The sequence below is a fragment of the Beta vulgaris genome, chromosome 9 (genome assembly GCF_026745355.1).
Source record: "Beta vulgaris subsp. vulgaris cultivar EL10 chromosome 9, EL10.2, whole genome shotgun sequence".
NCBI lineage: Eukaryota > Viridiplantae > Streptophyta > Magnoliopsida > Caryophyllales > Amaranthaceae > Beta > Beta vulgaris.
Window position 1 is genome coordinate 13,885,176 of NC_079210.1, and position 27,854 is coordinate 13,913,029.

The 27,854-nt window shown below is 34.3% G+C and overlaps 2 protein-coding genes across 7 annotated transcripts in view; both read right to left on the minus strand.

The window, feature by feature from the left end:
• The window catches only part of LOC104883236 (hypothetical protein), a 49,202-nt gene extending 44,082 nt beyond the window's left edge, over positions 1-5,120 (minus strand). For 2 of the 6 annotated variants that reach the window (XR_008967754.1, XM_057392055.1), the window contains exons 1-4: positions 4,787-5,120; positions 3,340-3,693; positions 792-842; positions 588-670 (exon numbers count right to left, since the gene is read on the minus strand). Coding sequence is in view for 5 of the 6 variants with exons in the window: in XM_057392055.1 (XP_057248038.1) it covers positions 588-670; positions 792-842; positions 3,340-3,693; positions 4,787-4,987 (689 nt within the window). In the remaining variant the exon portion in view is untranslated. Of the gene's footprint in view, positions 1-587; positions 671-791; positions 880-3,339; positions 3,694-4,786 lie in introns of those variants that run through there. The other 4 variants (XM_048636921.2, XM_010667717.4, XM_057392054.1 and 1 more) reach the window with 4 other exon arrangements.
• An 11,920-nt stretch (positions 5,121-17,040) lies between these two features.
• Positions 17,041-27,700, minus strand: LOC104883237 (VAMP-like protein YKT61). Its single transcript, XM_010667719.4, has 6 exons — positions 27,312-27,700; positions 26,366-26,463; positions 20,705-20,809; positions 20,468-20,533; positions 19,701-19,787; positions 17,041-17,477 (listed from the first exon to the last, which is right to left on the minus strand). The coding sequence occupies exons 1-6, from the start codon at positions 27,502-27,504 to the stop codon at positions 17,427-17,429; spliced, it is 600 nt and encodes a 199-aa protein (XP_010666021.1). The 5' UTR covers positions 27,505-27,700; the 3' UTR covers positions 17,041-17,426.
• Between the last annotated feature and the right edge of the window lie 154 nt (positions 27,701-27,854).

A 27,854-nucleotide genomic window follows, 5' to 3' on the forward strand; every position in this document is an offset into this window, starting at 1 on the left:
GGCAATACTGAGACACAAGATCAGTAAAAAGCTTAGATCATCCAAGACGAGCAATGCGCCAATTTCTCAACAATTCGTATTACTTTAAATTACTAAGATCTTCTCTGTCTAAAAGAAGTTCTTAAGATTCTTCTCCAAGACTCCAACAATGCAAAATAAAATCAAATAAAGGTCGTTTCGTTGCGTAAATTAGTCACAAAGTTGTCAGTGGAATATTGGTGACAAAATAACACATGCTGTCTGTAGCAACAGAATTGTAAACAAAAAAAGGCAACGGAAAATTTTCCAGCGGATTGGATTGACATTAAGTATAACTCACATCACATTAGTTTCCATAATCAAAAGTAGTTGTTTCAAAAACTATTTACTTCTACTTCCCCTCATGCCTAGCTCAACAACTAGAAGAAAAAATTATATCGAAACAATGACAGACTATGGCAGGGACCCAAAAATGCTTGCCCTTCACTCAGCAGCCAATGGGTATTAATAAATTTGCTTCAAAGAATACCAGCACGGAAGAACAATATCAGAATTCATATGTCAAAAAACGGGATATACTTAAGCAGCAAACTGAAATAAGACCATACATATTCCCAAAGCTGTTCTTTGCGTATGCTCCCCCTTCATGCCCAGCGTACATAAAAAGAGACCCAGAGTGTTTGAGGGATACCTGCATTGATTGAATAATCACCAGCAAAATAAATTATTAGCCCTCACATCCTTAATGTACACATCCAAATAATTGACATCAAAAGCATGACAAGTAAAAAAAATGAAAATCCATCCCCTACCTCCATGACAGCAAGCCCGTTGGAGACCATTTCAATCATCCTTGTTCTTATCTGAATACAAGAAAGAAATAACTAGCTAAAACTGTGCCTGTAAAGCAGCAAACACATGATACATGACCAGTGGAAATTGGAAAGCCAAGTCACACATTACATGACTACCCACCACTTTATATTCACATAATTTTACATAATGCACATAATGAAGCACTTTAAGAAACGGAAATTTTCTGCTGTCTACAATAAACCAGTACAGATACTGCCAGATATTGGTCAACCTCTCCTTTTTGAAATTATATAATAGCAAACAGAAATAAGAAGATGAAAATTCTAGTCAAAGCGTTGTTGCAGATTATGTTCCTCCAATTTTTCTTTTTCTTTTTCTTTTTCTTTTACCAAAACATTATCAACTTTTTGGAACAGAGAGATTTGCATAAGTGATGACATAAACAGAAGAATATTGCAAAAATATGGAAATTATAACCCAATGAGATGTAGATGAATTCACTTCACACATTTTTGGATACAAAAATTAACCTCAATATGACGCAAGATACAAAACTTAGAAGGTCATGCACAATTATGTGTATTGAATATAAAGCAATCCTTGGTGCTGAACCTAGATTAAGCCTTAAAAGGCACAGCAATATATGAGATGTGTATCAAAATAAAGTTTTCTGCAAATGCTGAACTAGCCAATAGTTTAAGCACAGGAACATACGGATAATTCCTTGCTAAATTTATTTTCTCCACAATAGTAAACTGGGGGTAATACAATTCCTTTTCTAGTACAAGCTTGCGTCTCCAAACGTCTCTTAATTGCTAGGAACTAGATTATATATCTAGCTCTCCTGACAAACCCCTCTGTTTGTGGATCACCACACAAAAGACAAACTACATAGCTTTCGTGCAACAGCATAGCATAATGAACGTCGCAGAGTCCTTTTTATAGACTACATAGATAACCATACAAGAACCTAATGGAGATAATTTAAACAGAAAAATGTGTTAATGTAAGGCAGACTTTTGCAGAACTTCTCTCCAAGTTAATAACGATTGTGCAAAAGCTCTTAAGTCAGCGTAGGAAAAAATAACCAATTCTCGACCGCACTCAATATCAGTCGCAGAAGCTGCAAGCACAAAAATAGGTTCCTGATGAGGAAGAGGAAGTAACAAGGCAGACAGCATATTCAACACAGGCAATCTAATCTCAGGTACATCTATCATGAAATGGAAGTCCACTGCTGCACTGAGGCTCCATTTTTTTGGAGAAAAATGTTCTCCAAGACAATGATTTTCCCATAATTCGTTGCTTGGTTAGAAAAGAGATTTGAAAAGGAAAATTAAGGTGGAAAAGAGTGATCCATCCATTTGTAAAAAATTTCCTCCAAAATTTGAAGGAAAACCATTTTCCTCCACTCTCTCATTCCAACATCTCCAATTTCCCCTTCTTAGCTTAATAGTTTTCCATCAAACCAAAAAAAAGAAAACTAATATTCATTTGCATTTTTCACCGAAAAATATTTTCCATAAAAAATCATTTTCCATCGAAAATATTTTCCATCATACCAAACAGACCATAAAAGGGAAAGTGAACACAGTGATGCAGATTGTGTAAATAAAGAGGCTGGTACAGTGTCTAAGAGAATACAACGCTTGACATGAAAGCAGTTACTTGCATGACAGGAGTTCAATAAGTTATTGCCATTCAGACTAACATAAACAAAATTAAAGCTTAGAGTAAGATTACTACAATAGGTTTCTCAAAAAATTAGCATTGAAGAAGTGAGAAGAACCACAACTAAAATAATAGCAATAATAGATATCAAAAGAAACTACTAATTTATCACTAAGATATGTAAATAGTGGATATAACATATTGCTATAATTATTCATCACAAATATTACTATTAAACATTTCTGAATTACAAATATTACTACTAAACATTTCAAAATTACTACAGAATAGCATTTACTGCACTTAACGCCTTTATCAGATCAATTTGACCTACATGACTTCTATTCAAGTCTTTATATATACGCAATATGGAACTATGGGTATTAAATATATTCAAATATCAAATTATTATAACAAACAAGTTAGCAACTACATAGATATGGAAAATTTAGCAACCTGGCTGCTTACTAAAGTAACTAAATACTCACAAAACAATATATTTGTCAAACCGTGCATCGCACATTCGCACTGAATAATAAGAAACTAGTTATTAGGCCCGGGCTATGCCCCGGGTAAGAAAAAATTTCATTTATTAATATAATACTTTATGATAATAACACTAAATACAACTTAGCCTAGTGATTAAAACTTTAGTATATATACTTGAGGTCTCGGGATCAAACCTTATACTATGCAATTTCTTAATTTTTTTATTGTACATGGATTACTTGAATTAAAACTCCCTAGGGAGAGCGCCATGTGGCACATTCCTTGTTTTCGCACGCCTTTTAATATATTTGTATAGATGTTTAGATAAACAATTTACTATTCCCCCCCAGATGACCATGATAAATAAGACTGATAAAAGAATACCTCCTGATCAGACTTCTCATTCTCGAATTTCGGGTAGAAGGTAGCTCTTATTTGAGCATGTGAGTAAGTGTTCTTGTCAACACTGAAGTTCTCCAATACTTTCCCACTGAATAATGTACTAGAAGCAGCACTATTCTTCTCACTTGAAAGACTCAAAGTTCCAAGAGATTTAGGCTTCCAAGCCAAACTTTGTCCAGGTAATATTGCATTCTGATTCGCAACGGCGGCAGCTTCAGCATCTTCTCTGATGCTTAACCCACTGTGAGCATCAATTGCAGCTTCCATCATTGACGATGATTCACTAGGAGTCGACTTCGCTTTCCACTTTTCCTGCTTACTATTACCACCCCTCCCCTTCTCAGTTTCAAATTACAAGAAACAAAATCAATCAAACTTGTAAGGAAATTTAAATTCATAAGCATTTTCAAGCTTTTATTCTTCGAATTTTTGCAACTACCAAAAAAAATATAGATTAAGTCAATTTTTTTTTCAAATTATCATCGGCATTTGCTATACATAGATTACGTCAAATTTTTGTTTGATGAACTTTTTGAACAATTTTTGTTACATTTGAGGTTATTAGACGTAATACAATTTGGCGTTATTTTTGTTTCAACATTCAATATGTCGAACTAAGCCAAACATCAACATTCAGACATAATTTCAAATTAGTAGAAACAAAATCAATCAAACTTATAAGGAAATTGGAATTCATAGGCATTTTCAAGCCTTTGCGGGGCGTTTGGTATGAGGGATTGGGAGTTTGGGGATTAGAGGATGGGATTGGGAATGGGAGTTCGAAGGTGGGAATTTATTAAATATATTCCAATCCTTTGTTTGGTATGTTAGTGGGATTAAGTAGGGAATATATTGCTAAATTACAAATTTACCCATTTTAATGAAGGATAACAAAAGAAAAGCCAGCAATATTAGTGAAGTATATTTTAATGAAGGGTAAATTTGTCCCTTAACATAACCAAAAATAATCCCCCTCCCTAATATCTGCCCCTCCCCATGTCTTATTTTGGTGGGATAAGAGGGGTTTTAATCCCATTCTCCTTCACATGGGAATTTAGATATCCCCTCAAATAAATATGGGATATCTACCCATAAGGATATAATATCCCATTCCCACCCCCTAATCCCCCTAAACAAACACCCCGTTATTCTTCGAATTCTCGCAACTACTAAAAAAATATAGATTAAGTAAAAAAAAAAATTTGTCAATTTTCGTCGGCATTTGCTAAATATAGATTATGTCAAATTTTTGTTTAGAGGAACTTTTTGAACAAATTTTTTTGGCTACATTTGAGGTTATTAGACGTAATACAATTTAGTGTTATTTTGATTCAATATTATATATGTCGAACTAAGCGAAACATCAACATTCAGAATTCAGAATTCAGAAATAATTTCGAAAAACTAAAAAGGAAGAACTAGCAATTACCTTTTTACGCGGCATGGTTGAATTATGATCAGAGACTGAAGCACTGCAGTGAAGAGAATGAGGAGGAGAGAGAAAGAGTTGGTGATGATGATGATTGAGAGGAGAGAGAAAACGAGGAGAATAAGGGAGGTAGAGGAAGGTTTTGGAGTGGGAAGAGAGATAGGGAGTAAGAAGAGGAATAAACCTCTGCGAAGCCCACATTCAACGTAAACGATTTCTAGAAACGCTTAGAAATTGAAATGGCGGCACCTAGCAGAGAGGAGGACGAGGGCGGTGGGCTCTGTTTGCTACTTGCTACTGCTGCAGCACTCAACAATTCGGTAGTAGTCCGTCTATGTAGATGGTAGGGTAGGGGTAACTATTGAGCAAATTATGTGCACGGGTACGTAGGGGTGACTTGACTAGAAATGATAGTGGGTAATCGATCCTATTGGGATTTGTGGATTCAGAATCATTTTTGATAGATTTGGGTCGTCAAATTTTGAATTTTATGGATTCAGGTAGGATCTAGATTCTTTTTGAGAAAACGGATCCGGACCGGGTACTAAATTATTATCCAGGTCCAGATCCATTTACCCGTTTTTATAATATTATTATTTAATATTATATTATCATAATATTATAATATTAGTTATTACATGTAAAACGGATTTTCGCTTGAATTTCACATGATTCTTCTAATTAATGTATGATTTTTGTACGAATTTACTGGATAATTGAGTTCGAAAATTACGTTGATAACTAATCTACAGTTTGATAATTGAATAGTTGTAGCATATAAGTAGTTGAAATTATTATTTTCAAAAATTAAATGTTTTTTTGGTTGATATTAGATGACTTTATTATTTAAAATCTTTAATTATTGTGAAAATTAGGATAGTTTGAAGACAATAGGCAATGATCTGTTTTAGAACCCAGATCCGTAGGATCCATACGGATTTCAAATTTGGATCATCATTCTTATTACCCAGTGAATCCGGGTAGGATCTGGATCCTTGCCTAAAAAAATGGATGTGGATTTGGATCCTAAAGGACCTTGTTAAAATTCTACCTATTGCCTGTAACACCCCCAAAATCCATACACGTCTACGTCTACGTCGCATCGACTTTGGAAGTGTTACCACCGCGATGAAACGCAAGGCATAATAAGAAAGAACGTTAACTCAAATCATTGTCTCGAAAACTGAAATGCAGCGAAAATAAAAGTGTAACTACAACTCCGGAATCATCAACGATCCCTTTTATTCAAACCACAAACCAATTAAGTAAGTCATAGTAATCTTATAGTACTTAATTTAAATTTAAAGTTCAAATACTAAAGACTATCCCCCGTATGTTCGGTATCATGCAACAGCACCAGTACACCTAATCTGCTCCCCATTGTAGCATCAATGGTTCATCATAGGTCAACAAACACATAATAACACACAATCAGCTATGTTGAGTCCATAATGAACCATTGAATGCATATAAACATAAACAAAGCAATAATGAACAATCCTAAGCATGATACTACAATACGTTACATCATTTACTCTTTATTTAGTTGGCAGCGAACGGGCACCATCATCTTACTAGAATAATACGGGCTACTTAATCCTTAATAGACAACTTGGTCTATTAGATGAAATGCAAATACGGTTTCGTTCCGTCTCACACCCATCACCTTAGTATGCATACCCCCAAGATCGTACGGAACCTTCCGCCTACTTGAGTTATCAAAATTTATAAGGACACTACTGTCGTCACAGTAGGTCTGCGTAGGAGTGTAAAACAAGTCCCACACTCCCCTCATTGTTCATCACTTGTAGGGAGTCCAACTACAAGTTTATTGCCATAGTTCCCTTTTAATACTGTCCATTCATATCACAACAACATAGAATCCTTTAACATGTTTTCTTAGTTACAGTACTCAAATCTTTTCTCTTGTAACACTCTTGTTACACCATAGATCAGATAATACGAATACAATACTCATGTTCATAATACGATAGAATCACGCATTCCAATGCAACATATCGATTTCCAGTCATAAACATGTTACCAAACAATCTCAACAATCAAAACGTTCCCTATCATGATTCTAGGTTCCAATAGAGTAAATCGCAACCTAATCAAGATACTAGTACTTGTAACTAAACTGGTACGCGTACGTACCTTGTAACGGAGAATTTTCGCTGTCTTAACCAAATGTTCCGCTTATGAAATTGGGACCTAAACGATTAAGTAAATACTTAAGTGCTACGTCCTTGATAATATTATCAACTAATACGTAACTAACTATAACGACTTAGTAATTCGAAATATAAACGATAGCGAAACTCATTGTTTATGAACTTCCTTTTCTTTTCTATTCTATTGAGTTTAGCGTCTTTTAAAGGTCGATTTTAGTGAGCAAAATTGATTTTAGTTAGTGTAATATACCACTACCTTTACCAAGTCCATTCAAGTCATATGTCCAATATCCAAAATTAGGTTCGCATAGCAAGGTTATACTTCCAACTAATAACAATAATCTAATTTCTTTACTTCCCACCTTATTTAATTACAACCCTTAAATCAGATTTACAACTTAAATCAGATTAATAACTTAAACTAATTATACAACTTAATTAGTTACTAATTTACTCAAACTACAAATTAATTACTTACAACTTAAAATTAATATAAAAACAGAATATAATATTAAACTAATATAATATCATATACATATTAGGTTTTATACCCCTTAATTTCGCCGGCAACCGAACTCCGACACCGGAACTCTCGCGCACGTCACTTCGCACCACCACAGCAGCAACGCACGACGAACAGCACCCTCATGGTCCACACACAGCCTAACCACGTCGAAGGCTCGCACAAACCTCCAAGCCCCTCGCAACCCTCGTCACTCGCACGTCGCACCGCACTGCACCACACTCGCACAACTCCTCGTCGCTTGCACGTCACACCGCAACACCTTTGAGCGCTTCACCCGGCCCTCGACACCACTGTCGATCTACAGCACCCTCGCACACACCCTACCCTCCACACCCTTGTTCGCACTTCGCTTGCACTCGAACACACTCGTCCAACCCTGGTTGTCGTCACAGTAGCGACAGCTCAAGTACCGCACAGAGGACGGTGAAGAAGAAAGAGAGAGAAGGAAGAATCAGAGGGAGCGAATGAGAGAGAAACGACCGAGAGAAAGAGAGATTGAGAGAGAAGGGAGAATGAAAAACGGCTGAGAGAGGAGAGAGAAACTTAGGGTTTTTTTCTAATTTTTTTTATTCTATTTCTCTCTATTTGTAGTGTGGCATACTTAGGTCTAGTAGGATTCGGTTTAATCTTTTAAATTGCGAAATTAACTAACCCGAACTATATTATTATTATTCTATTATTATTATTACTAAAATACCTTTTAATTATATTCTTTAAATTTTCTTAATTATAAAGAATTAACTCCAAAAATACGGAGTATTACATTGCCATCTCTAGGGGTGACAATATGGGATCATTTATTCGTTTAGGTGAGGAATATCGTAGCTCGTAGGTCATATTTTTGGGGTTTGGTCTGCATTAGGTTAGGTCAAGTGAATTCGATTTAAAAGTTTAGGTGTACGCTGTGTTCTAATGATGAAGTTCAAGTTTACTGTTTTCAGGTCAAATAGAGTACAGTTAAATTTAGATTGACTTAATATTTAATTTAAAAATTTTGAAACTAAATAAAGGCATATTAGTTGATAAAAATTAAAGTAAAATAAAGAAATAATAAGTTAAGATTATAATAAAAACAACAATACAATTGTTAAATAATGAAATGAAAAGAAATCTATCTATTAAAAAAATTGAAAAAAATAGCTTCTACTTTCTCAACTGATAGTGAGAGAACGAAATACGGGTAAATGCCAATACCTATTACAGGTAGAAAGATAGAAGTCGAAACAAACAACTCTTGCGGCCCAGAATCAAAAAAGAAGAGTTTGTAATGTTAAATAATTTATATCCATAAAACATTTGACGTAACATAGATAATGAATAAATAGGAGTTAAAATCATTCCAATTGCCATTCCAAAAGTAATTAGTATTTTTGGCATTAAAAGATATTTTTGGCTGGTAATTATTCCAAAAAATACTAATAATTTTGTAATAAAACCACTCATGCTTGGTAATGCAATAAATGAATAATAATGAAATATATAAAATGAATTTAGTAAAATATATAAGTTGAATTTAGTAAAATATATAAGTTGAATTTAGTACAATATATAGTGGATTTTTGAAATACATAGTGAATGTAACACCCCAATAATTCTCTCTTTTCCAAAATACATTTTTAATATGAATTTAGAGAATCATCAAAGCATTATTGTCTGTGTGATAACGTATCGGCTTATTCAAAATTTTGCAGCGGATTACATATAAATAAACTTTAGAATCGAAATATGATAATTAACGAAATAACTTTAAAATCAAGCAACATTGTTAACTTTAACTTCAAACCAAACTTAAATGTAAATGTATCAACTATAAAACAATAGATCAATTTGTTACACAAGCTCTCCATTCTCAAATTCCCATGATGCAACATCTGCACACTTGTAGATGTCAATGCACTAAAGAATCTGCTCACCAAGAATGAGTTATCACATGATCAATAACGCAAAGTCATGATCAACACATACAAACGAAGCACGTAGTCAGCAAAACTGAGTACTACATAATAATAAATAAACATTTCTAAGATAATACTAATAAATATTAAGCAGGGATAAATAACAACATAACAATCTACCGATAACTTTTACTGAACTAAACTTTAACAATCTTTTTATTACTTTAATGGAATAGTCATTGGACCGAGTTGTCTCATCTAAAAACCAACCTTCCCTTTGAAAGACGAAATACGTGCACGTATTTCACAATGACCCTGATATAGATATTCCATACAAACAAAGAACGTAGTCAGCAAAGTTGAGTACTACATAATAATAAATAAACATTCCTAACTTGATACTAATAAATATTAAGCATAGAAAAATAACAACATAACAATTTGTGGATAACTTTTACTGAACTAAACTTTAACATTCTTTTTATTATTTTAATGGAATATTCATTGAACCGAGTTGTCTCATATAAAAACCAGTATTCCCTTTGGAAGGCGAAATACGGGCGTGACTCCGTATTCCAAATGACCTACGATATCGAGGAATCTTTTAAAAAAATAGGAATGATGATCAATCTAATGCCCAAATTAAGCCATGGCACGACCACCATGAACCGCAACTCCTGATTGTCCAACTTCAGACGTGCGCCAGTCTAAAGTTTATTACTATCCAAGTTTCACTTTACATGATTTACCAATTATTACTTGTTATGACCCACAAGAAATACAAATAATATAATCAAACATTCACAACTTTATTCCTTTTTATCTTAAGATTAAATAAGCGATCATACAACTTACAACCCAAGATTAATTCCTTCTTTATTTCAATCCTTCTTATTTATTGAACATAGCCAACAACCAACTTACCTTTTAAAGGTATAAATTATCAACTTACCGAATAAGGCCCAGAGTCCTCATAGAGTGCGATATACAGGCGTAACCCGTTTTCTTCAAGGGGGATAGAATTTCATGCTTTTGCCCTACTTTTATTGTAACCACCCCGATAATTCTCTCTTTCCAAAAATACCTTTTCAATATAAAACATAGAGATTACCAAAGCATTGTCGCCCGTGTGATAACGTATCAACTTATTCATAATTTCGTAGCGGAAAACATATTATTAAACTTCATACTTTAATATAATAATTAAATAAGTACTTAAAACCAAACATACTATAAATGTCTACTTTGAAAACAACTTAATATAATATATTCCTACTAAAGTAATAGATATAACAATTTGTTACACAAGCTCTCCATTCTCGGATCCTCATGATGCAACATCTGCAAACCTGTAGATGTAAATGCCCTAAAGAATCCGCTCACCAAAATGGGTCATCACAGGATCAATAAGGCAAAGCCATGATCACATACACAAACAAAGCACGTAATCAACAAAGCTGAGTATTACATAAACATTCCTAACATGTAACTAATAAATAACATGCATGGATAAATAATAATATAATATAACATTCTGCAGATAACTTCTACTGAACTAAACTTTACTCATCTTTTTATTACTTTAATGGAATAGTTATTGACCGAGTTGTCTAACTAAACTTGCCTTCACCTAGGAAAATGAAATACGGGCGCGACTTCATATTCCAGAATGACCTGCGATATCGAGGAACTTTGAAAAATATATAGGAATGTTGATCAATTCGTTTCCCAGAAAAAATCATGGGCTACCACCATGTACTCCAACTCCTGATTATCCAACTTCAGATGTGCACCAGTCTAAAGTTTTTTACTATCCAAGTTACACTTTACGTGATTTACAACTTATTACTTGTTATGACACACACAAGTAACACAAACATATATAATCAAATATTCACAATTGAACTTCCTTTTTATCTTAGGATTAAATAAGTGATCACATAACTTACAGTCCAAGATTACTTCCTTTTTATTTCAATCTCTCTTATTTGTTGAACCTAGCTGTTACGTAGTGCTAGACTCGTAAATTAATACTACTAACCCCGACAGTAGGTTCAATAATAGGAGACTTGTGCAACAATGTCTGGACCCAAAAATTCGAACTTGAGCTCCGCCTTCAGACCTGCAAAAAGGGACCCACCCTAGAGGTTTGGGTGGTATTTCCCCCTTCGAAGCTTAAGTCAGGTATCAGAAGTGCAAAAGAAACTTTTAGAGAGAGAAAGTAGAGAAAGAGAGAATTTATGGCAGAATAATAGTACACTGCTCTGAAAAACGTACATGTCTCTTGATTTCAAGGACTATTTATAGTGTTTGGAGTAGGTCACCCTAATTTGCGAGCACCTGATTGGCTGAGCAATAATTTTATGACACATGGCGATCATTGATTGGAGAGTACACATCATCTATTCTATAAAGATGTCCTTTGTAAATGCTGGGCCTAAGTACAAATTAGGCCAGAAGGAGAGTTAGTACAACTTCCTTTATTCAAAAAAGTGTACTTTAGGCCCTGCACCTTTGTAAATGTTATTAACTACATCTTTTGAATGAAGTGCCTAAGAAATCGAAACTAGAACCTCTTTGGTATTCTAATGCCTAAAAGAAACAATTTCTAATCCATACATAGGCGTGACTTCTATGATTCACACTAGCATCCCACTATATATTAATAGGGATTACGGTCATGTCTATCCCACTATCTATTAATAGGGATTACGGTCATGTCCAGCTCATCATAAAATAATAATATTCTGTAAAACAAGTTCACTTTAGTGGAAGTTAGTAAAGTATGCATCGGCAATTATTTTCCACGTGGTGATCTCCCCCATTCAATGGGTTTTGCTTCATGCCATACTCATATATTACAAATTAAATCTTCTATACAAATATATTAAAAGGCGTGCGAAAACAAGAAACTGTGCCACGTGGCGCTCTCCCTAGGGAGTTTTAGTTCATGTAATCCATGTACAATAAAAAAATTAAGAAGTTGCATAGTATAGGGTTTGATCCCAAGACCTCAAGTACATATACTAAAGTTTTAACCATTAGGCTAAGTTGCATTTAGTGTTATTATTATAAAGTATTATATTAATAAATGAAATTTTTTCTTATCCGGAGCATAGCCCGAGCCTAATAACTAGTTAAGGTCATTATAAGTTGTTCTACCAGTGACCTAAAGTATTAATATCAATGACCTAACCAAAATGCAATATAATCTTATAGTACTTCTCTCAAGTCTCGAAACAAAAGATAATGACCGATAATAAAATAAGGCATGAAAAACAAAGGATCCTCTAATATATTATTTAATTTAAAATTTTTATTTCATAAGCTAGACATAATGTTGTAGTATATAAGGGTTGTTCACCCAACAAATCGAGGCATTGCCTGGACTCACCAACTAGTAAGACTATTAGCCGAGAATAAAGAAGAACCAAACGACTTCCATTTTTCGCAAGAAATGATCTTAGGAAGGAACTAAAAGAACAAACAACCTACTTTATAATCATCAACTTATAAGCAGTACTGCTCTGTCATTCTTAAAGGAAAAAAGCAACATATATTACATAGGGGGGGGGGGGGTGTTTGCTTGCATGGAACTATCACATATTTACATCAAGAGTTTGAATGTTAAGGCATGTACACATAACATAAACCTAAAAGCAAGAAGTTGTCTCATCACAAAAGGCAATAGACGGGTAACTAGCTAATATTAGTATAAACAATAACATGAAGTGCAAAAAACAAAAATTGTAACATATTCATATACCGCTGTTATCTTTCTCCTGAATGGCCTCTGGTGTTTCATAAGGTGAAATGAGACTCTCAACATGATCCCTTGTTATCAGCATACAGTGGCGGGTCCAGGATTTTCAAATCGAGGGTACTGTGATTACTCAAATAAATCTTGGTCTCGATATTTAAAGTCTTAATATTATAATGCAAAACAATGTTCAATATTTAATGTCATAAATCTCAAAATACGAAAATAAATAAGTAAAATTACACAAGTTGTCGAAGATCTAATTGGAAACTAACGCCACTAATCATTATCTAATAAATAGTAAATTAATAACCAAGAAGTATTAAGGATTTGACGAGCTAATTGCATTGTGATTTAAGACATCATTAAACAAGATAAATTTGTTGGCTTTACCTATATTTACATGGGCTTGCAATTACCTATATCTATCTGGCTTACAATTACAGTGAAAAGCCCCGATTCTTCTCTCTCTCTCTCTTCTTTCTCGAAGTTACAGCTTGCAATTCCTTTAGCATATCTAAGTTAATAATATTCTGAACAACAGAAAAACAGGAAATTTTTTAAAAAGCAAATTCATAAAGAAACTTTCGTTTTTACAAACCTCCAAGCCCAAAACTTATATGCTGTTTTACTCTTTTCAACTCCTCCCTCCTCTCTGCTTTCTTTTATACTCAAATTCTCTCTCCTACTCCGATGCTATTTCCGGCGAATTATCGCAGAATCTATGGTTTTTCTCTCTCCTGTTCCGACAAAAATGGCAGCGTCAAAACGCCAGTTAAAGGCGATGCTTCACCTAGATGAGCAGATCTTCTTTCTCTCTCTTCTTTCTCCCAGTTCCAGCTTCATCCTTTTTTCTAAGTCTTCTTACTTATATTTCAATTTTCACAAAAAAAATTCACTTCGGGGGTACTGCAGTACCCCCAACGACCCCTCTACATCCGCCAGTGTCAGCATACGTGCAAAATCAGCATGCTTCATTCCCTCGGGTACCAATGAACATCCCCGATACCTCCTGACAATTTAACTAAGTCTTTCACTTTGCTGCAATCATGGTAAGGTACACTTTGATTGGTATTTTTTTAATAAAGGAAGGAAAAAGAAAGGAATAGAAAGGAAAAGAAGAGAAAAGAAGGTAATTGTAGTTTCTAATGTTTGGTATAATTGGTGGATTTGAGAGGAATCACGTTGTCATTAGTAAAGGAAAGGAAAGGAAGGAAATAAAGAAAATATAGGTAAAAGCTTCTTAGCTTTCTTTCCAGTCAAATTCCTCCGATTTTCCTTCCACTTCCTCTCCTTTCCAATCAAACCCCTCTTCTTTTCTTTTACCAAACATGAGAAAGTTTGTTTTTACCTTTTCTTTCCTTTCTTTTCCATCCAAATCCTTCCTACCAAACAAAGCCGTAAGAAAATTTTTATGGTGGTTTTATTTTTGGGCGGAGAGGTGAAAATGTTAAGCAAATAGTTCACTGGAAAGTGAAAACTAAACTTGCAAGATGTGAAGTACTTCGCTTCCTTGCCAAACGTTGTTGCTCCTTTATACTTCCTGCGTTTCGAATTAGTTGCACCATTTCATGTTTTCACGCTTATCGATGCATGATGTCAAACATTAATATCTTCAATTATCAATGAGTAAAAATTATAAAAAGTTAATATTAAAAAATATACATTGAGATGAATCTAACAAGATCTCATATGACGATGTTTTTCCTAAAATATAAATCACCAAAGATAATCAAAGTGTAAGTTTGTAAGATGTGAATAGTAAACACTATACAAATTGTGCAACTATTTATAAATAGATGAAGTATACTACTAGATTCAAATGCACGACAGATAAATCACCCTCATTGCCACTTTACAGACATATCTTTCGAAGGCATGTAACATGTTATCAAAAGATGTATGATAGTCATAGTATATTAATATCAAATTGTAAAATACTTTTTTAAAAGTAAAGGGCATTTAAGATATTCAAGTGCATACCAACTTCTTAAGAGTTGCCTTATATAATAGATATTCAAACTAAGTTTTGGACTCGTGCTAGTTGTACAAGAAATTTTTGTTTCATAGATCTAAGATTTAAGATATTTTACCAAAACCATAGTGTAAATATTTATTGAGGACATAAACTAGATGTATATGGAAAAAATTAAAGGGAAAATTTGTTATCCAATTCGGTTAAAAGAATTTGTGACTCGACTTGTTAAATAGACGAGATAATTCAACAATTTCATGACATTTTACAATTAAAGAATCTTAATAAAATTCAGAAAGGATTTATGGCAGCAAGTTGAAAACTTTCACAATGGTACAATTAGTTTACTCAACAAAGAAAATAAAATATCTTCATAATTTATATAAAATAAAAATTAAGTAAAAAAACATAAATAACATAAATGTTAACTAAATACATTTACAATTACTTATCATTATGTTGCGAGTATGAAATTTCTAAGTTTTATTGTTAACCTATTGTGAATTTTAATATATTAAATTTAGTGTTAAACTATTGAGACTGAATATATATGTATATATATATATATATATATATATATTATATATATAATATATAGAGAGAGAGAGAGAGAGAGAGAGAGAGGAGAGAGAGAGAGAGAGAGAGAGAGAGAGAGAAGAGAGAAGAGAGAGAGAGAGGAGGAGAGAGAAAAGAGAGAGAGAAGAGAGGATTGGGTTCTAATGAGAACCCTCTTGTGGTGAGAACCACTTAAAATGAGCAAAAACTTCCTAAAATGAGCAAAAAAAAGTAATAAATGAGCATAAACATAAAATGAGTAGAAAACATTAAGTTATCAAAAACATAAAATGAACAAAATGTAAAAGAAGAAAAACGTAAAATGAGCATCAAAAAGTTCAATGAGAAAAAAAGTAAAATGAGCAAAACGTAAAATGAGCAAAAACGTTCATAAATGAGCATAAAATTGTTAAATGAGCAAAACCATAAAATAAGTGAAACAAAAAATGAGCAAAAATATTATGAAATGATCAAAATCTTCGTAAAATGAGGAAAATTGAGTGGTTCTCACCCTTATGGTGAGAACCGTGAACCACTCAATTTTCCTCATTTTACGAAAATTTTGATAATATATATATATATATATATATATATATATATATATATATATAGGTTTAAGTTCATATGAGAACCACCCTTATGGTGAGAACCGTGAGAACCACTCATTTTTCCTCGTTTTATGAAGATTTTGATCATTTCATAACATTTTTGCTCAATTTTTATTTCACTTATTTTATGGTTTTACTCATTTAACAATTTTGTGTTCATTTATCAACATTTTTGCTCATTTTACGTTTTGCTCATTTTACGTTTTGCTCATTTTACTTTTTTTCTCATTGAACTTTGTTATGCTCATTTTACGTTTTTTCTCTTTTATATTTTTCTACATTTTACGTTTTTGATAACTTAATGGTTTATACTCATTTTATGTTTCTGCTCATTTGGTACTTTTTTTTGTTCATTTTAGTAAATTTTTGCTTATTTTAAATGGTTCTCACGGTTCTCACCATAAGAGGGTTCTCACTGGAACCCAACCCTATATATATATATATCCCTTATGTGAAAAATATATAAAAGTTATGTTGAAAGTGTATGTTGTGATCATAAAGATCGTGTATGCTTTTCCTATCATATTGTGAATATACTCTATAGAAGATCACTTGAGTCATGACTTCATCCACTTTACCAGTTTACCGTGTATGCGTCACAAGGTGAAGAAGTCTTCAAGGCACAATCTGTTTAGGTCGGTGAAATCTATTCAAATTGTTTTGACAACCTCCAATGATTTGGTCAATGGACACCACATAATTAATTTGGTTTAGCACAATAGCTATGAAGCAAACCAGTGGTGTACTATATCATACGGATATTCAATGCAAATACAATGCTACGTTTATTACTATCAAAATAAACTTTCTAAGAATGAAATTAAGTAGTACACGTTGGTAAAATACAGACAAAGTAGCAAAGCATCCTAATGTGAACCCAATTGCTCTACAAACAACAGTGATAAATCAATCCCAGAATGTAAAAATGCACATGCTGACATCATTTAATTATGTGGTACAATTACAGTAGTTTAATCCTGGGAACAAAAGAAAGAAAAATTAGATGAATTCCCATGAATCTCATTCGACAAAATATATTACGTAATTTGTATAAACAGATGAAAGTCTCCATTTTTCATCATCTTCACGTTTGTATTTTGAAATTTCTAGGACCATTGGCTTCATAGAGACCCCACTCTTTGAAGACTTATAATATAGTACAACATGAGTTGGTCTTCTTTGCTTGCTTGTAGAACATCTGTGGAAACAAAAACTCCTGCTATTATAAGCCATCCCATTGCTTTCACGTTGCAATGCACCCTCAAGAAAATAAAACATGACAATATAGATAAAGAAAAACGAAGTTATTAAATAAAAGAAAAAGAAGGAAGATGAAAGAAAGATTGCTTGAATACATTAGCTACAAGCCTACAACTGGGTAACTTTGATGCCTCAAATAATTTTCTAACATCGAACCAGATCGATCCTTGTGGCAATGCACACCACAATTCAAAGTGTGCAAGGAATTATTGAAGCCAGTAAAGATAACAGATCAAAATGACCACAAACAATAAATCCAAGGTTTCTGATCTTTCATTCCTGTTCCCAACTTCCAAGGCTGTTTGGTTAGAGGTTATCAGGAAAGGAAAAAGAATCAAGAGCCACTATACCTTTTTGCTTGTTCTGCTACACTTTTTAGATTCCTTCTGCCTTCACAAGTTCTCAAAACCCTCACGGCCCGTTTGGTAGTTGGTCATAAATGGTGGTAATGGGAATGAATTTGTGCGTAAATTTGTGAAAAATATCATTGTCCATTCCCATGGTAATGCTAATTTATCATAAAGTGTCCACTTTCCTTCTTGAATTTTCATTCCCATCCAATACCACCTTGTAGGTGGTAATGAGTGTAATGAAAATTGCTTCCCTTTGGAGACAAAAACACAAGTTTAGGGGTGAGATTGCTTGCCCATGGAGAAAAAATGCCTCCCCATGGAGATTTTAAGGGTGCTTCCATAATAAAATTACACTTAAAATTCATTCCCATTACCGCAATTTATTAACGACTACCAAACGAGCCGTCAGGCCTCAACACTATTCCCCTCACCTTTAAGGATTTGAATTTACCCAATTTCGGTAATCAAGGTACCTGCCATCTTAACCAACCACCACCCCCTCCATCTAAACCCTTTGCCACCACTAACCACCTCTATGAACGTTGCCACCCCACCACTGCTGCGGCAAAACCATCTCCACCATCTCGAAAAGTTGTCAGTCTCCTTCACTTCCCTAAGACCATCAACCTTAGTTTGTCTTTGTTAAAAGCAACCGCAAGGTACATATAGAGGGGGAGAAACTAGATATAACGGAACTTGCTTCATAACTTCTACAAGGTAGACGAAAGATGTATCCAACTAGTTTTGGAGTTTAGATGTTGAACATGGCCGAGACAAGGAGCATAGCTGAGGGAGGAAAGGACAGAAGGAAGAAGGAGATGATGAGAGGAGGATGAAGATAAGTAGATGACAGTGGGAAGAGAGAGAGTAGAGAGACCTCTTTTCTTTCAATATCAGTAATCAAACTAGAAAAAACAGGAATGACGTTTAATGAACTACCCCTAATCAAACAAAGTATTTACAGATTCCTTTGTCTCGCATCTGTTTCTGAATTCCTTTCGCGTTTCCACTGAGCCAACTCGAGGGCCCTTTGGCTCTTCCTCTTCCATCTATACAATCTTTCAGCAACAAGAACGTAATGTCACATCTAAAATGTACATTCTCTTAGAAAAGAAGGCCACTCCATAAAATAAAATAAAAAAAACCTCTCTTCCCCACTGAGCAAAAGGTACAGGGTTAAGGATTGGACAACCCAAAGCAGCAAAGAGTAAATAGAATTTACTACAAAAGCCAGCTAATGGGGGTATTCCTGTCCTTTCCCATTCCAAGATGACAAAATCATTGGTGGAGACTGCCTCAGCAATGTGTATCGCAAACTTCAGGAAGCTTTGCATGCTAAAAAGGGGGAGCAAATGGTTTATGAAAAGCACTCGAAATCGAGGTTAACATTTTGACCTTCTTTACCTTTACTTTCCCTTTACCTCTCTATTTATTTACACTATTCTACTTAAATTCAGATCATTTTTAGGCGATTTCTATTAGACGTATACCTGGTTTTAAGTAAAATCTCCAAAGAGATTACCAAGAGTACTACATTTTTACAAGTGCGTGCAGGGATGTTAACTGCACGAAAAATTATCTCAAGCTGAGTACAAGTTACAGCTTACTGAAGTACTGGCATTCCAACTTTCAGAGCCATTGCACATGATATATGTTCAAAAGAAACCATACACTTATTAAGCATATCCACTCCTCTACATGGGGAGTGTAGCCAAGGATGTGCTTCATCTTTGTCCATGCAACATAAGAAATTTATCTAAGCTCAGTAAATAGCTAACATTTAGAAGTATGATCATCAAGTGAATCACCTGTGATGCAGCACTAAGATCTGAACTCTTTTCTACCAAGCTGTCTAGCCTTTCACCACGCTCCAGCACACTATCAATAGTCTTGTGCTGTAACAAATAGAAAAAGAGAGCAAAAGAAGAAAAATAGTTACAATAAACAATCATAAGCACACCCATTCTTGCAATAACACCATTACACCAACCAATGATATACCTTCTAGGTTTTTAATTACAAAATAAATCTTTCCCTTCTCATTTTTTGACACAATTATCAAATTGAAGAATAAAAGAAACGTTTGAGTAACAATGCAGTTGCAAGACAACTACCAATAGATTTACAGCTAGTCACATTGCAAATCAAAGCCCTAAATCAGGGATCATCATGTAAAGAGAGCTACCAATTAATTGACATTGCACTCAAGTATATCCCAAATCTTTTTAGCAAACAACATTCATATGATTAGAAGTTCCCATGACCTCATCAAAAGCTGTACGAATTGTTGCTTTACTTAACGAAGGCTAACAGCTATTTTGTGCCTGATCACGTAAAAAATTAAAAAAAAAAGTAATATAACCACATTTTGAGCACATAAATCTTCAGGAGACAAGTAAGCTTAAAAGCTGCATATATGTGAAGCAAGGAGAATCCAACATAGAAACTATCAGTTCATGACTGGTAAAATAAAATAAAAAATTGATGGTAAGATGCAAACTATCAGAACAAAAATTTTGCTAAGGACATGCTACAAAAAGCGATGTTGGTTAAATGCCAGCGTAAAGCCCCCTACAAGGATAATCTTAGTTTCATCCAGCTCCCTTTGAATTTTCAGCAGCTTATCAGCTTCAGCTGGGTCCTGTAAATTTAGTGAAAGAGAAAATGATTAGTTTCATCTCAAAAGGCATATGTTAGGAGTTAGAAGTGTATCAATAATATATATATAAAAGAAAAGATGCAGAAGCTGTAGAATCAGTTTTGAAGTTCTTCCTCAATTAACATAATCAAGTTGCAAGAAACATAAAATTACCTGGTACTTTGCCAAGGCATCATTCAAGTAGGGCCACGGTTGTGTGCTGTCTGAAGTTGCACCCTTCCACGAATCACCAAAGTTCTTTTGATATTCATCCAAAACCTATAAAGCATATCATACTAATAGGCATCAAAAGACTGGAGTAAATAAATTACTAAAGTTACTTCGTCAATAGAAATTGAAAAACACGCATTAGTAATTTACTATATCATAGAGTTACATTTAATAACAGCAGATATTGGTAGATAAAACTATCTCAAGTTAATAGTAAAACACTCAATACCTAAACAAATTCCAGGATTCTCTGTGTAACAACTAACATCCACAGGAGAGGATAATAGAATGAGGGTGAGGGGCAATGCTACACAACTGAACCAATGTTACTTACACTCTAAACAAGAACTGAACTTAACCATAGGATATCTGGACTCACCGGAAACATCATAAAATTTAAGACAATTAAACACCTTTTCTAAAAGGGTACTCAAACTTTAAAATGAAACGTGCCATAGAACATGCACTCCAGAAAACAATTGAAAAGAGAGAAGAGAGGTTGGGGGGGGGGGGAAGGAATCTAGCCCTAGAGTTTTACAGAGTATAAGGCGCAAAAACAATCAAACAACAAAACAAGTGTTTTGACCTATTCTCTAAACATTGGTAAGATTAGTCTCAAGTGTCTTGAAATTTAACGATATGAGCAAAAAAAGGATAACAGGCGCACTGATCTAATTTCCACATAACAATTAGAAAGATTTTTATTCGCTAACAAGTGTTTGGGTTACTGGGTGAGAAAAAGAAACGGGGCTCCAATCAGAAGGATCAGCATCCAAGACGGTATGGGGAATAACAAAGACTTTCAGATCCTTAATCTTCACCAGTGACTCAAGAGAAAGAATAAACACTGTACTAAGAGGAGAGAAAAAAATGCAAAAGGAGCAATGAGATGAGAGCAAAAGATAGAAAAAGAGTTCCACGTGACTTTCTCATTGGACCCGACAACCCGCACAGCTGCACCTCTTACAAAACTAGAAGAAATTAAGATAAGATGGATAAACCTGCATTAATACCAGTAAATAACAATACAAGAATGAACTAAAGAAGTAACAATGACCCCAGAAAACAAACATCATAACACACCACAAGTCCGCATCAAAACTCAAATTTCAGATCTTCATTTATAGATTTCATTTTTAATTAGTATAACAAAACTTAGATGATTTGAATCCTAGATCTAAAAACTACTGTAATTACAGTGGCTTTCATGGGAACAAAATATAAGCCTGTCAATAAAGGGGCAAACTTAGGTAACATTTTATCCTCTCTCACCCTTCCCCTCCCCTATCACCCTCCATCAATCTTTAAGTATTAGAGTTGTGTACATACTAGGTATACCGCTCATTGTATTGGCCATATGTTTCATCTCAATGCAAACACTAGATAGTTAAACGACGAGTTCGGATAACCAAGCTCCTAGGCCATTTTCATCTCGCAACCACCAATCAATATTTATCTCTTGCTAAACAAAAACCACAAGGATATACGTCTCCCTATCATCAATGGCCTCTTCAACATCCAAACATGAAATAATTGTTAATTTTTAAGTATGGTATGTGTCTTATGGGTCATATTGCTACCCTAAGTAGCATAGATACAGATACGGGTACGGGAGGGAGATGAGGATAGAGATGGGGACAGCGACGAAAAATGGCAAAAACAAAATTGTGAAATACAGGTGCAGCGCAATTTCGGCAAAAATAAAATATAAATATAAAATATTATAAATAAAGGAAGTAATTGTAGTTCTTTTTTTAAGCGGAGTAATAATGGTTATTTGTGTGATTGTGTCTTTTACAATTACTATTATTATGTAAAATAAAATTGATATGAATAATAAGAATTATTTAAAATGAATAATAAGTACATATTTAATAGAGAAAGTGTTAAATACTCTTAAATAAAGAGACTAGAGAGATTAAATTGTTATCTCTACTTTATCATTAAGTGGACAACCACGGTAAACAACAAATAGTTACTAAATGCATGCATTGCATGCATGAGTGATGTTCCTTCTTCCACTCTTTTCTTCCTCTCTCCACGACATCTTCCCCAATATCTCTCTACCTCTTCTCTCTCTTGTTTCTTCCTAAACAGATCTGGGCTCAACATTCTACTTCCTCCGGCGCTTCTTTAGGAATTTGACTCAAAGTTAGCTTTTCTTTTGGGTTAATTTCATCTAGACAAGTCTGTCGAAAACCCTAGAGTTGATATCAAGTTTACGTTGTTTAATTTATTTTTCTTTGAAGATTCATGAACCATATGGGTATGTTGCTTTCGGCCCAAATATGTATCTAATACGTACCCGATCTCCAATCTAGCCGTCCCCATGAGAAGCCCACATACCCACCATCTCAGGTACAGTTTTGGTATTAATTCACCCCGTGGCCGACTCATACTCGTACCCGCTAGAGGATACGACACTCAACAAGCGTAATGCTAAAACCCATGGTCCGGATAAATGGATCATATACTATGTTGGATCAGATTGACACACCATAACCCCTACTTTAATGTGTTGGAGTGATAGAGGAGCCTAAGGGCATGTACACTCTTTCAATTGCCATTCAAATTTGCCTATAATGTTGACTTGTGATTGGGGTCTTGCAGTTGTATGGGACGTTTGTGATTGTTGGCTGAAGTAAGGTCAAAATTTTCATCCAGCAAAACTTAAATGTGTGTAAAGAAGAGTTGGTGAAAAAATTGTTTCTGTTGCGTATTCTGACAAAGCAAAGTCCCATAGTTATCTGATGATCCTTCTCTTCTGAATTCTGACACTTGAGTTGACATGCCAAATCAACTTTTTGAGTGGAACTTTTATTATATAAACAGAGACCTCGATTGAGTTATATTGTCTCTCACGCACTCTTTCATATTCACTTTATGTAAGTGTCTTTACCTTATGCTAATTGATATTTAGTTTTATCTTATTACTCATTAGTAAATAGATTCTGAATTATGTATTTCATAATTAGACAGGAGAAACATTAAGTTATGACATTAGGTCAACATTGTCAACCAAAAAGAAGGTTGGAGGCTTGGAGCAAGTTTGTGGAATATGATGTGGAGGAACGAAAAGCATACAGAGAAAATTTGACCAAATCCCACGGGGAGAAAATGAGCATGCTCTAATAGGGGCAATTTGAGACAATAAAGTCCAAATAGCAACTTTGCATCATTTTATACTGACTACCACAATTTCCTCAAAAAAAGCAAAAAAATGACTACCACACATTAGTCTAAAGAAAGCAACCACACATTTTATACTACAGTTCATAAGAAATTCTTCATCATCGTATAAGTGTCTATAAGAGGCTGCCACACACTGGTCTACCTTCCCAAGTATGTATGTGCATAAATAAGAGGTGGAGGAAGGTTGGAGTAAGTTCGTGGAATATGAGGTGGAGAAGAAAAAAAGCACGAGAGCGAAAATTTGACCAGAGCCCACGGGGAAAAAATGGCAACTTTCCATCATTTTATACTGACTACCACACATTCCCTCAAAACAAGAAAAAAAATGACCACCACATTAGACTAATAAAAGGTACCACACATTTCATACTACATTTAGTAAGAAATTCTTCATCATCGTATGTGTCTAGAAAAGGATACCACACACTAGTCCACCTTTGCAACTACGTATGTGCATAAGAGTGTATGCAACGAGAAAATTCGATCAGATCGATAAATGAGTATACTAATAGAAACCTATCAGTTCTCCAACAAAAGAGGGAAAACAATTGAAAAGAGAAGAGGTCTGCATCAATTACAATGTGCATCACTCAGTGTTTTCCAGTAGTAAAACATTAAGCACCAAAAAGGCGAAGTAAAACTACTCTATCCAACAAACACTCGCAAATTAAAAAACAACCAATCTTGTTCAATCAAACAATCACCAAGTGCACTGATATGTGAAGAAATTTTCTCTCCTCAGTTCACTCAAAGCCCACATAACTTTGCCAACGCATCAAAATTGATAACTAACGGACCTCCCCCCCCCCCCCCCCCCCCCAAATAACAAAGGAACACAACTAAGGCACAGTGCAAGAATGAATTATTCCCTATTTCTCACTACTATAGCAGATGGAGCACATATAAGCAAAAACATCTTAATTGATCTCTGAAGTCACATTGTTCAGTTTGGGTTAGCCTTCCTAAAAAAGATGCCTAATAGGAAATTTTAAAAGCCATAACAACACCAACCTCTCACGACCTTTTATGACCCTTGTGTTCAAAATAAAATAAAGTCACGGTGATTTCGGAAGATTTTCTAAAAAGAACCGGCCTTCAGTAAACTCAATAAATCAATGAACTCCACATCCCAATACTATTGTTGTTTCTTAGAAGTTCCATAGAAAAGCATTTTGTAAATTATTGGAGCTAACATGCCAGTCATATATCTTCAAAAACACATAATTTGGTATATTCACTTGATAAAAGTGCTAGAAAAGTAAGTGCTAACCATCCTGAGACCCCAAGTGTGCTAGATATTCTCCTATATGGTGTTTACAAACATCTCTTAAAAAGACTGAGGATATAGATTTACGGAAAGTGTATCGGGATTGAAGAATGAATACAACCAACCCTATTATCTTTAATGGCTAACGGTTCCAAGCAACCAAGTATTACATAGTCATATTCTTTATGGTTAAAATTTTAAGTGCTAGACAACACTAAACGACTAAAAAACAGCCATTATTTTGCTTGTTCTCCCACATTATTTGCTTTAAATCACCTCTTAAAGAAGCTTAGCCCATGCACTTAAGACAAAAATGAAATAAGTATTTTGCTTGTCCTCCCACATTAATTGTCTTAAGTCAGCCATTATTTTGATTTCGGACACCCTACATGCCTATTTGATATCCTCAATGTTAGGAACTTCACTTCAAAATCAACGAGAATAACACATAAGGAATTTTAGTGGTGGTTTAATCCACCTCTTCTTTTATTAATGAACTGCAAATTAATGATTACAATGTAGTTTTCTTCATATCAATTGGAGAATAAGAAATCTATTTCTTACTTAAACTCCTAAACATGACATATCCTCATCTTATTAAACTTCTTAAAACACAATGAGTCAACGACATATTATTATATAATACTTGCCTACTCAAATAGACTTGGTGTTTTAGGAAAGATAAGAATGTGGGGCATAAAAGGAAGAAGAGAAAGTATTAATTTATTACATGTTGTATTAAAGTCGATGTTGTGGGTCAAGAGAAATAGAGTGAGAAAAACTCTATTGCAAAGAAAATGATATACAAATTATTAGGACTATTCCAAAGACAAAAAAAAAAGAATAAATGGGTAAACTAATAAATGGAAACCCAAAAAGGAAAGTGGGTAAACTAATAAGAATCGGAGGTAGTAATTAATAGTGGCGTGCTTCTTGGATTGCAGCCCAACACTCAACACATATTAGCCTATACAGCTATACATAAAACACTTTAAAAAATATCAAGATCGTACATACTCAAACACTCTCAAAGAGTCCTAGCAAAGAGATTCCTCCTAGAGTTCTGGTCTAACTAAGAACATCAATTTCACGACCAGAACATACATAACAACAAATGTATAGCATAATGAAACAGGCCAAAATACCTGGTTCAGCAGTGAAAATGCACTTCGGACTGGGTAGGGGTCATCCATAAATCCCAATGCACAAAGACCCCCTCTATTATAAGCATGTACCTTGTATTCTGAGCACAACAAAAACAAATATATGAACTTCCAGAACCAAAGAAGAATAACTCAGCAACACAAAGAAAAGTAGACAAACATTAATTTAACTTTCCCATTTATGCTGGAACACGAAAATCCCTTTGTCAGGGTTCAATCATCACTAAAACCTCCAATTAAAGTGCTGATTACCTAAAACCAAGAAATTGAAAGCCAAACACAAGTAACAACACTCTACGAATGCGTTATTTAAAGGGGTAGATGTATCCAAAAGCAAAGAGTATCCACGCAAACAAGGGCATAATGAATTACTTGATAATTCCTCAATAGCTTAAGCTCCAGCATATCATAGATCGACAAGGAGAGCTTTGCCCAAATCCAGAATTGATCTATATATTTTTTCTTCAAATCATCAAGAATAATATCTAGAAAAAAGTAGTACATCTAATAAAAAGTAGTATTTTGGACCCAAAAACGTTATTATAATGATACCTGTGATCAGGTCATAAGTTGGGTTTTTATGTACTATTTCATTTTATATAAATATACTACCTTTATATTTGTTTTCGCTAAATATACAACCAAAAATTGTTCTAAGTTAGGCATTTCTTTCGACAAGGACGTGAAGGCTCGCATTTCCTGAATAGATTATGATCCAAAATTTGAATGCCAAATCCATAAAGTGCAGGCACAAACCTTTCGAATCAAAACCTAAAAATTTACATAATCCTCAACTTATCCAGCTAAGTTATCCATAATAAAATTCAAATTCAATAAAATCAAGATCAAACTGCAATTATAGAAGCAAAAAAAAAAAAAAAAAAAAAAATCAAAAACCCTAAACAAGAATAACAAAAAAAATGCAGACCTTCGTGCTGGACGGATTGGCGTTGGCCAGGTAAGGTGCGTTTAGCGACAGTGCGAGAGACGAAGACGATGAATTCGCGAACGCTGGATCGCTGGAAAAATCCGAAAGTGCTGACATCCGAAGCATTTGCTAAGATGATCGGATTATCTTCGGTAGAACCGCATTTCAGTACTACAATTGCCGTAATTTTCATCGTCTCTCTCTCTCCTAAACGCTTATTCTGCTCTCTGTTTCTCTCTCCTCGGAAGTTGAAATTGTGAAGAGTTTGCCGGTGATCGTCTTTCGGAGAATGAAAATGAATATTAGGGAGGGGAATAATGTTGGGTGGAACCGTGTAAGCGTTTTTTTAATGCAAAGCTATGCAATCTTTCCAAAAACGAATAGAATAATTTCACTTTGGCACGATTTTCCATAATCCGTGCATTGAAAGCACGATTGGAATGGTGCTCCTACAATACAAAATAAATTATTTACGAAAATAAATATGAATATTTTATAATTAAAGTGAAATATTATATTTATCCATAAAAATGAACATCTCAA